At 37.5% G+C, this 12,036-nt stretch overlaps 1 protein-coding gene across 1 annotated transcript; it reads right to left on the reverse strand.

Moving 5' to 3' along the window:
• Positions 1-214: 214 nt before the first annotated feature.
• Positions 215-5,136, reverse strand: LOC309612269 (alpha-endosulfine-like). Its single transcript, XM_082357781.1, has 2 exons — positions 3,001-5,136; positions 215-280 (listed from the first exon to the last, which is right to left on the reverse strand). Exons 1-2 carry the CDS (start codon positions 3,348-3,350, stop codon positions 265-267), a joined length of 366 nt encoding a protein of 121 aa, XP_082213907.1. The 5' UTR covers positions 3,351-5,136; the 3' UTR covers positions 215-264.
• Between the last annotated feature and the right edge of the window lie 6,900 nt (positions 5,137-12,036).

Below are 12,036 nucleotides of genomic sequence, written 5' to 3' on the forward strand. Positions count from 1 at the left end.
GAGGATAGTCAAGAATGTTTTTATCAGCTCCAAGCCCTAATTCATGTTCCCCCAAATCTCCCACTCCACCCTCTCACCCTCCCATCCCCACCCCCGCCCCCAGGATTTCACTGAGACGTCTCCCAACAAGGGCAGGGGCTTCTGCCTCTCCAGCCCACAACCAAGCCGCCGCCGGACCCCGGGCTGCAAACGCGGGGAGGGCCAGGAGGCAGCACAGGACCCGGGGGGGCAGCGTCTCAGGATCTGGCGGAGCCCCGGGAAGCATCATTCAAGCTGGCCGCTGCGGACCAACACAGAAGAAAAAGAAAACACTGTCAAGGAGAAAGGGAAAGAACCCTAAGTTCCACCCCAGTCTCGACCCCATCACTCTTCCACACGTAACAATCGTTAGGGCTCCCTGGCCCATGTCTCAATCTTATCCAGCGAGTTGTTTAAAGAAAAAAAGAGAGAGAGAGAGAATTTCAGTCTTTTCCTATCTTCAAAACAAAATGTTCTCTGTCATTTTGGAGATACCCATGAACACAAAAACAGAAAAAAAAATTATTTAGACAAGATCAAAATAACTGGTGGTTTTCACGGGTGTAAGCTGCCTGGCTCAGGCAGGCTTGGTTTCAGAGGCAAGGCCAGAGCCACCGGCAGCAGCGGAGACGGACGGGGGCGCACAGCGATGAGGCGGTACCTGCACGGAGGTCAGGGCCGGGCAACACACATGTTGTTTTGATAATAATAATCTAGGTTTAATCAAAGCACTTTGGATTTGGATTTTGAAATGACCCTTCTTTGCCATGGAAACTATGTACTTCACGCTGTGGAAACAGGTGGCATAGAGAGAGTGTAGCTTGCTTCTTTGTTTTCTCAGCCTTGAAGATGACCAGGTGGAGAAAGAGACCAACAGTTTTTCTGATTTCCCTATTTCTTCGATTCCTTCCTAAAAACTGGACTCGCTGTAGCCTCAGTCTTGAGGAGTCATACTGACCGACAGAGAAGGCAGTTCAGACAGAAAAGAGTACAAAATTTGAGAAGATCGGAGATGAAAATGTACAAAATTATATATATACTTACATATATAATAACATGACATATCTGTGTACAACGTGTCTGGGACAGTTGAGAAAACTATACAAGGATGTTCAGCATTTTCCCCTTCCCACATAGATTTTCGACTAAGGAAGACAGCATGAGGAAATGGAGCAAGAAACACAAAAATTATATAAAATTACAGGTGACAGCCAAGGAGTTTGGGGGCCAGGGAATCACGGGATTCTGCTCTCTCCATTCCCTCCTCGCCAGCTTTCTCCTATCCAATTGGAATGATGGCCTGAAAAGTGAATGGCTGGTCAGGAAAGAAGTAGAGACACCCCCAACCCCCTACACGTGCATCAGCAAGTTCATCAGTTGTTCTCATTGGGCCAGATGTGTGGCACATCAGAACTGGTGAGCAGAGAGGGCAAGAGAGGATTATAGAATCTTCCTCTCTTGAATGGCTAGCTAGCTCTCACCCTGCCCTCTCTGTCTTAACTAGCAGGCTGCATTCAGTAACATTCAGGCCAAGCTAGTGATAACTAGATTGATGATGCTGGCCGCTGGCAGCCCCTTTCCTCCACCTGGTTCACCATCAGCACTACTACTTCTCGGAGCACAGGAGCTGGGTTACTGAGCTCTAGGAAGGCAGAGATTTCTCAGTGTTCCTTCTCTTTCTCCCTGACCACCTTCCCCAGTTTCCTCCAAGGTGATTCATCTCCCGAGAACCTCCTGCTCCAGCCCTGCTGTAGCACTAAGCCCTGGAGGCCCGCTCAGTTCACCCCTTTTCTTCTTGTCTCCCTAACGATACACCTGGCAGCTGATAACATCTGAAATGTGGGACTCCTCATGTGCATGACTGAGCCTGTTTCTCCAGGCCCACAGCTTGGCTGTCAGCGCAGCTTTTTAGCAGCAAGGGCCCAGATTGTAGGAAAGCAGGTGAGGGCAGAGGCAAGAGCTTTCACAGCTAGCTTAGAATTTTTTTTCTTGACCCTTATGAGCCCCTCTTGCCTGAATTTATAACCCCCAAACCTCAACTTCTCTCCCCATGTAGTCTTCAAATAGTTCCCCTCTGTAGGCTCACCTATGGGCCTTCCTCACTTTTGGCTTTACAATGAACAGTACAGTTTTTTTCAGGATTTTAGAATCAGAATCAATCTCATCTATATTCAACTCTGTTTTACAGATGAGGAAATAGAAATACGGAGAGGTTAAATGACTTGACCAAGGTTACACATCAGTTCTGACTAGACTGAGTGGAACTAGAACCCAGATATCTTGACTCCTATCCCATGATACTTTCCACTATCCCATGATACTTTCAAAAAGCAACATGCTGGAAGAGAGAGAGAAGGTGCCCATTTTATGTGAATTATATCCTCTAATCCTTACATTATTTAAGAGCCAGGGCAAACTGTAAAAGACACTGACTGAGTAAAGGAGGTTAAGTGGGCACTATAGTTTTAGGCAAGCAAATCAGTTTTTCTTTTTGAGGCTTCTCTAAACCGGTCATAATGGAAACATGAAGCAGTAGCAGCCCAAGGGACAAAACACTTAAAGCACAGAAAACAGATCCCATTCAATCTACCTTTCCCAAACATGTCAGGTTAGCCTTGGGATGTTAAACCTGTCATATTATTCCCAAGGCCTAGCCTAACCAATTTGGGGATACTCTCTTCCAAAAGGAGAAATCACATCTCCCCAGTTTCTTGTACAAAAGAAAAAGAGAGTTTGTAGCATTATCCAATCCTAGTGTCCCATTTCTGAGCCCCTACCTGGGCTACATGAGGGTGTGAAAAATCTCAATTTATCCAAAGAAATGAACTCAGAGCCTCTCTTCAGCCCACATTACTTTCTCAGCAGCCCCCAGGAGAATCACAGTCATTTCTGGCTAGCAAGCTGAGAAGGTATAACTAGGGGCCCATTCCATCCCTGCCTATGATACATAAAAGTCCAGTGGCAGAAGGGGGCCCTGATTACCTCGCGAGCTTGCTGGTGATGAGAGAGGACTTTCGCTGGGGCAGAACCTGTGGGGTGGGGATGTGGTCACCAGTCACCAGGTTCTTGTCTGGTCCTGTACTTGGTAGCTGCTTATTCTTCATCTTGGCTTTGGGCATGTTATAGTCTCCTGAGTCAAAGTACTTTTGCCCTTTCTGGAGTCTCTTCATGAGGAAGTCGGAGCCTCCAAGCTTTTGTCCTAGGCTTGGATATCTGGCCTTTAGCTTTGCCTCCTCGGCTCTCTCAGGGAGCAAACCTTCTTTCTCCTGTGTGTCCTGCTTCTCCTTACCGGTCTCCTCCACAGGGTTCTCCTCCTCTTGTTTCTGGGACATGGTGGGATCGGGACTGTGGAGTGAGGGGACCCAAGAAGTCAACCGGAGAAGGGAAGGGCGAGGGGAAACGGGACAACCTGCACTGCTTCTTTGGCTCCTGTCACTAGGGTTGCTCAGTCCCTTCAGAGGTTCTTTGTTTACACTTCAGAACGTTTAAAACTGATCAAGAATTAAATTGATCAAGTGCTTTAAATGTCTTATATCACAGCTCTGAAACAAACGAGCCAGTGACACAAACAGGAGAGCAAGTTTCCCCGATTTTTCCTGTCCATGCAATCATATTGCTTTCCTGAGTAACATTTCCTTCTTTGTTTGATCTCAAATCAGGAGGTAGTCAGAAAGACTAATCCAAGCAACATTTCTGTAACCTAACACACACAGGTTAATAATAAAATAACTGAGGGATTTGAGCAGTAAGACAAGCACATGGTAGTATTGAATTTACTTCAAACAGTCAATCCTTCCTCAAATTTGTGTCCTTTCATACAAATTCCAGTGGACTTTTAGTTATTGCCTAAATTCAGCCTCAAAATAAGTCAGTGGAGTAGTCAAGATTAGTATTATTCCCACTTCATGAAAGGAAAAAATGGAGATTAAAAATCTAAAGGGGGAAACTCTTGACCTTCAGAGTTGACCGAAGGTGGGAATGGTAAACATCTTGTCACTGGAGGAATGTAAATGATGGTCCAAGTGAAGAGTGAAGACTCTTCCCAATGGTCAGACTGGTGATTATTTGGTCTAATGTTTTAGTAGCAGGTTGACAATTAGTTTGAGTGTCATATGTATGATGTCTTAATTCATCACCCCATGAGTCTGCCTCTCTCTCCTAAATTATTTTATGGGTTATCATAATTATGGAAAAAAAAAAGTGTTGCCTAACAATACTGCATTTAACTAACAAATTTTACATGGGCAACTTTGAGTGAAAGTACCATATATCTTAAATTATTAATCAACTGTTTTAAGAGGATGACATATTTAAGACAAGTGTGTTAACTCAGATTCCCAGGAATTTTCAGGACAGTTAACACTTGTATAGATGAGTTAACTGTAAACATCAGCTTGCTTTTAATATTTATTGATGCTCTAAAACAAATAAAATATATACAATTATTGAAACATAAACAAATGAAAATGACTTTTAATGGAAATTATATTTTTAAAAAAGACCTAATTTTACTGAGATGTGCTTTCTTCATTGGTATTTAATCTTGCTACATTTATGCCTAGGGCTTCCTCCATCTTAAAGAAGTGTAATACTTTTGAACACATTTTAAACTTCATCTTAAAATCAGGTATACTGCAAGTAACCTTAAAACTTTAGGTCAAGGAATTTCCTAAGATGAACTAATTGCTATGATCATTCTCCCATAATAATGATAAATTTTAATTCTTTACTATTCATTGTTTTTATAACCTCACTTTTATTTCTTGTCATATATCAAGGGAAATGAGGGGTGGTTTATAGTAATAAACACCTATATTAAAAAAGAAGAGAGGGCTTCCCTGGTGGCACAGTGGTTGAGAATCTGCCTGCCAATGCAGGGGACACGGGTTCGAGCCCTGGTCTGGGAAGATCCCACATACCGCGGAGCAACTAAGCCCGTGAGCCACAATTACTGAGCCTGCGCGTCTGGAGCCTGTGCTCCGCAACAAGAGAGGCCGCGATAGTGAGAGGCCCGTGCACCGCGATGAAGAGTGGCCCCCACTTGCCACAACTAGAGAAAGCCCTCGCACAGAAACAAAGACCCAACACAGCCATTAATTAATTAATTAATTAATTTTAAAAAAAGAGAGAGATACCTCCAAATAATGATCTCAATTTCTACCTTAAGGAATTGAATTAAAAAAGCAAACTAAACACAAAGTATGAAAAGATAGGAAGTAATAAAGATCAAAACAGAAAAAACTAAGATAGGAAAAAGGACAACATAGGGGAAAGATAAATTAAGCCAAGAGATGAATTTTTGAGATCAGTAAAATTGATAAACCTATAATCAGATTAGTCAGAAAAGATAGGGAAGAAACACACAAATTACCAAGATCTGAAACAAGAGGTGACACCATTACAGATTCTGCATATATTAAAAAGATAATAATGTAATATTATTAACAAATTAATGTCAATAAATGTGATACCTTAGACGAAATGAAAAAATATCTTGGAAGACACAAACTATGAAAGCTCATTCAAGAAAAAATAGATAAACTGACTAGTTCTATATATATTAAAGAAATTGAATTTGTAGTTTAAAACCTTTCAGTAAAAATAATTCTAGGCTTGGAAGGTCTCCCTGGTGAGTTCTACCTAAGAGGAAGAAATAATACCAATTCTACACAAACTCTGCCAGAAATTGAAGAGAAAGGAATACATCACACTCATTATATGAGACCAGTATTAACCTAATAACAGAAGCAGACAAAGACATTACAACAAAAGAAAACTACAGATCAATACCCCTCATGATTATAGATGTAAAAATTCTTAACAAAGTTTTAACAAACTGAAACACAAATATATTAAAAGCATAATATACCATAATCAGTGGAGGTTTACCCTAGGAATTCAAGGTTGGTATAACACACAAAAATCAATGTATTCACCATATTAACAACCTCTCCAAAAGAGAAAGAGAGAGCAGAGAAAAACCATATGATCTTCTCAATAAATGAAGAAAAACATTTACCAAAAATCTAATATTTTTCTGATAAAGACTCTCAGAAAACTAGGAATGGAAACAAATTTTCTCAAAGTGACATAGGGCATCTATGGCAAATACAGCTAAACTCATACTTAATGGAGAATGACTGAATGCTTTCCCTGTAAGGGTAGTAACAAGGAAAAGACATCTTCTCTCACCATTTCCATTTAACATTGCACTGGAAGTTCTAAATCAGCGAAATAAGGAAAAAAAAAGATAATAATAAATTAAAACATCCAGACTGAAAATAAATAAATAAAATTGCCTTTACTCACAATCTTTTTTTTTTTTTTTTAAGTAAAACATACAGCTATCATAGAATACAGTCATCCCACTGTTAGGCATTTACCCAAGAAAAATGAAAGCGTATGACTACACAAAGACCTATACACAAATGTTCATAGCAGTTTTTATTTGCAATAAACAAAAACTGAGAAAGACTCAAATATCCACCAACAGATGAATGGTTAAACAAATTATGGGTATATTCATACAATGGAATACTACTCAGCAATCAACATGAATGAACTATTTATGCACACAAAACATGGATGAATCTGAAAATAATTATGCTGAGTGAAAGAAGCTAGACAAAAAAAAGTACATACAATATGATTCCATTTCTGTAAAACTCTAGAAATGCAAACTAGTCTATAGTGCCAGAAAGCAGATCAGTTGTACCTGGTTGAAAGAATCAGGGAATGAGTGGTGAGAGGGAGGATTTCAAAAGGGGTTTACATATATGTTCACTATGTTGGTTGTAGTGATGGTTTCATTAGGTTTATACATTTGCCAAAACTGATCAAATTGTGTATGAGTTATTTATTGTGTGTCAATTATGCTTCAATAAAGCTATTTACGTTTGTTTTTGAAATTAAAAAAGAGAAATCTAAAGAAAGGGAAAGATGAACTTCAGGGGTAAATAGAGGAATGCAACAGAGCTTCCCTTGACAATACTTGATTACCCCTCCATAAAGACTCTTTTTAGGTAACTGAATATATTTTTTAATATTTTAAGGAAAGTGATATATTAGCCTGCAAAGTGATACATCATCTTGTTTTAATATTACAAACATATTCCTGTGACTGAGCTCTAACTTACATTAGATTATCTAGAAAACAGGACTTGAAAGAGTTCATTGTCAACAGAAATAAACATTTAATTTTGCAATACATTGAAAGCAAAGTCAAGTTTTTAAAAGGCTTTGAAGGGGTTAAAACTCACTGATTGGGCTGTATATCTTTATTAGGATATCTTTGGCAATGCTCTAGCTTGGAAAACTCTTTTATCCTTTGGCATGAAAATATGATTTCATAATTTTAGACCTGACCTGAAATGCCAAGACTACTGTCCAAGTGAAACTGTTTACTGGACTAAGTTCTCAAATGAGAGTGGCAATGGCCCAAATGTCCCTTTATTTAACTTAAGGATTCAGGAATCCACTGTGCTATCTAAACCAGTTCTAGCCTTTTTATATGCATTAAACTTATTCTTTCTCTTGTCTCTTGACCACTTAGTCCTAGAACTTTGAAATAGGAAGGAATCATAGGAATCAACCTGCCCAAGTCTTTCATTTTAGAAATAAGATAAATATTCAGAGAGAGAAAGTAATTGCTTCCAGGTCACAGGGTGAGTTGGGGACAGATTAAAATCTGGATTTAGATCTCCTGATTCTCAGACTAAGCTTTTCTCACACCACTGGATCTCGTCCCATCCCCAACCCCTGCCATAAACACACACACACACACACACACACACACACACACACTGTACATTCATGATTTGTCTACTTTTCTGTATGGGTTTTATATTTGGTAATAAAAAGCATAAAATAAAGAATAATGTTCATTATTAAATTAATTGCTATTGACAAATATTCCCATGTGTTTGCCTTTGCACTAATAAATTAACATTCCATTTACAAAATAGAATAATAATGCTTAATGAGTATTTACCACTTGCCATGTGCTATGTTACTTTTTAATGAATTATCTCAGTGATTCCTAACAATAATTTTATCGTGTTTATATTGTTATTTCCCCCACGTCACAATGAAAATTTTACACAAATAGGTGATCCAGCTAGATCGCAAACCCAGATTTGTCTAATGTTACAGCCTGTGTGTTAAAACAATAAACTAAAGCACCTCCTGGATTGGTGAAGAAATTTTTTCTGTATATATGGAGAATGAAAATTTACATATAATTGTATATATAAAATTATATATAAATCATATATAAATTATAGATATATTTTTGAAAGATAATTGGAGCTTTATACCCCACATTTAAGCAATTTCTGAGAGTATACATTCTTCAGTGGGTATAAACATATCTACATCCTTAAACAATAAAAATAAAACATTTTTTTACTGTTGATTGACCATGGCCCAACATTAATTTAATAAGTACTTAGCAGCTACACAGACTATATAGTCCGGCCACCTAACTGGATGCCTTTTTTTTGAATCCTTTGGTGAAAAGATGATCACTGCCTCAGGAAATCAGTGGCTTAATATATTTTCAGGCGGCTCTAATATTTATATGTTTTGTTATGAACAATATTGTGGTGGCAACATTACAAAGGGCTCTAGGGACAAAGCACTTGGCTAAAATGATGACTCTTCTACTTAAGTAGGTAGTCCTTGAGCAAATTATTTATATCTCTGAGATTTGGTTTTCTCAAGTGGAAAATGGGAATAATAGCAGTAACTCCCTCCTAGGGTTGATGCAAGGACTGAGTGAGTTAAACGACGTAAAAATTTAGAACTGTGCCTGGTACATAGGTAAGTGTTATTGACACAGTTGCTTGTATTATTATTAAGTAATAGCAAGTATTGAAATTTACCTGTGTATCATATACTGTTTTACGTGCTTTACAATTTTTGTTTCAATCTTCACAATAACTCCACAATGAATGTATTCTTATTTTCCCTTTCAGATGAAGAAATCAAGACACAGGTTAAAAATTGGTCCAAGTTTGCAGTTGATGAAGTTGGTGTCAACCCCAGGCAGTATGACTTTTGAGCCCATCCTTGACCCCTGTAACCACTATGTTAGATCACTATTGCTATGGAGCTGATTTTGTTTGTGCTATATGGGCCTAACTAGCTTTAGTTAAACAAGTTCTGTATGTAAATTTTATGATGACATCCTTAAAAACAGTTGAGGTGAAACAGTTGAAGCCATGTTGTTTCTCAGTGAATGGAAAGAACATGGCCTCATATTTCAATGCTGTGTTAGTTATATCTGCTTTTTTTTTTTAATTAATTAATTAATTAATTTTTGGCTGTGTTGGGTCTTTGTCGCTGCACACGGGCTTTTTCTAGTTGCGGTGAGTGGGGGCTACTCTTCGTTGTGGTGCGCAGGCTTCTCATTGCAGTGGCTTCTGTTGTGGAGCACAGGCTCCAGGCGCGCAGGCTTCAGTAGTTGTGGCACACAGGCTCAGTAGTTGTGCCTCGCGGGATCTAGAGCACAGGCTCAGTAGTTGTGGCTCTGAGGCTTAGTTGCTCCGTGGCATGTGGGATCTTCCCGGACCAGGGCTCGAACCTGTGTCCCCTGGATTGGCAGGCAGATTCTTAATCACTGTGTCACCAGGGAAGTCCTGGTTATATCTGTTTTGCTTTTGTTTTTGTTTTAGTTTTCTATGTCACTCTTTAATTATAGACTTTAATTCTTTCATTCTATTCCTTCTTCTAATACCTGGAAACATTCTTCTGTAAATGTTTTTTGATGTCTGAGTGTTCTACTTTTTACTGTTACTAGTATTTTTATATATGTGAAGTTTCTCTAACTTTATACTGAGATCTTTGAAGATAGGACCATGTGTTCTACATTTTTGTAGCTGCAGAGTATACTGCAGGGCCTCACCTATATCAACTAATCAATAAATACTCAGTGAAAATGACACAGTTATCACTGACACATTTTGTGCTGTAAATGTGATATGGTTTAGGAAATCTAGAAACCAAGGTTACTAGAATTTGTGCCAACAAAGAATCAATAATTTCTGAATGAGGGTTGCTTTTATATATTAAAGTTATATGGGCTTTCAGAGTATTATTTTCTGATTTATAAATTCACACTTTTGTCATAGAATTTTCAGATTGCTCCAAATCAAATTTTCAATAAATAGAACCTCTATTGTACAAACAACTCACATTACGACTCATTTCTGGAGAGACAATGCTATTGTACGAAAATATCACTGAAATAATGATACAAGGTTAACATAACATGAACAAAGGAAAACAAACCAAAAATATCTCATTAAGATTTGTCCTTGCTATAAACATGACATATACACATACACATGAACAAAAGCAAAGAGGGGGCATGTATAACATTAGTCATTAATTGTTTTTGGTGTGACAATAAAATGGGTAATATTTTCTTACTATTATTTACCTCCTATTAATACAGTTACTGCTATATTGTAACATTTTTGAAAACAGAAGTGTGCATTAGGTATCAAAAGACCATACTAAAATAATAACATTGTACAATTCCTTATTGTTTCTGATTTCTTGTTCCCCAAATGAAAAGGAGAGCATAATTAGAACCTAGAAAAGGATATTATATACCATAGGACTGTTGCTGGTATCAAATGAGAAAATTTAGATGAAAACATTTAATAAATGATATATAGGTCTACAAATTAAAGACTACATTTAGCCCAATTCTGATTAATATGACTACATTATGATCAATATATGTATTTGCCAGTAGCAATCATAAATAAAAGAGTTATTTCCTCACGATTATAACAATAGACACAGAAAACGCATTTGACAAAATTCAACACCAATTCATGATAAAAACTCACATCAAAGTTGGTATAGAGTGAATATATCTCAACATAATAAGAGCCATTTATGACAAAGCCACAGCTAGCATCATATTAAGTGATGAAAAGCTGAAAGCCTTTCCTTTAAAATCAGAAACAAAACAAAAATGCCCACTCTTGCCAATTCTATGTAACATAGTATTGGAAGTCCTAGCCACAGCAATCAGACAAGAAGAAGTAATAAAAGCATCCAAATTGGAAGAGAAGAAGTAAAACTGTCACTATTTGCAGGTTATATGACACAATATATAGAAAACCCTAAGGTCTCCATGAAAAAACTATTAGAATTAATAAACGAATTCAATAAACTTGCAGGATACAAGATTAATATACAGAAATCTGTTGCTTTTCTGTACACTAAAAATGAACTTTCAGAAAGAGAAAGCAAGAAAACAATCCCTTTTAAACTGCATCAAAAGGAATAAAATGTCTAGGAATAAACTTAACAAGGAGGTGAAAGAACTATACTCTGAGAACGATAAAACACTGATGAAGGAAATTGAAGATGATACCAAGAAATGGAAAGATATTCCCTGTTCTTGGATTGGAAGAATTAATATTGTTAAAATGCCCATACTACCCAAAGAAATCTACCTATTTAATGCAATCCCTATCAAAATAACCATGACATTTTTCACAGATCTAGAACAAATAATTCCAAAATTTATATGGAACCACAAAAGACCCCAAATTGCCAAAGCAATATTGAGAAAAAAGAACAAAGCTTGAGATATCATGCTCCCTGACTTCAGACTATACTAAAAAGGTACCGTCATCAAAGCAGCATAGTACTGACAAAAACCAACACATAGATTAATGGTATAGAATAGAGAGTCCGGAAATAAACCTGTACACTTAAGGTCAATTAACCTATGACAAAGGAAGTAAGAATACACAATGGAGAAAGACTGTCTTTTCAATAAGTGGTGCTGGGAAAACTGGACAGCTACATGTAAACAAATGAAATTAGAACATTCTCTAACACCATACACAAAAATAAGCTCAAAATGGATTAAAGACTTAAATGTAAGACCGGAAACAATAAAAACTTTTAGAAGAGAACATCGGCAGAATACTCTGACATAAATTGTGGCAATATATATTTTTTGATCTATTTCCTAAGGCAAAATAAATAAAA

This window comes from Balaenoptera borealis, assembly GCF_965194805.1.
Source record: "Balaenoptera borealis genome assembly, chromosome: 15".
NCBI lineage: Eukaryota > Metazoa > Chordata > Mammalia > Artiodactyla > Balaenopteridae > Balaenoptera > Balaenoptera borealis.

Excerpts from the sequence above, each read along its gene's own strand:
- LOC309612269 (XM_082357781.1), bottom strand. The coding sequence starts at position 3,350 with ATGTCCCAGAAACAAGAGGAGGAGAACCCTGTGGAGGAGACCGGTAAG.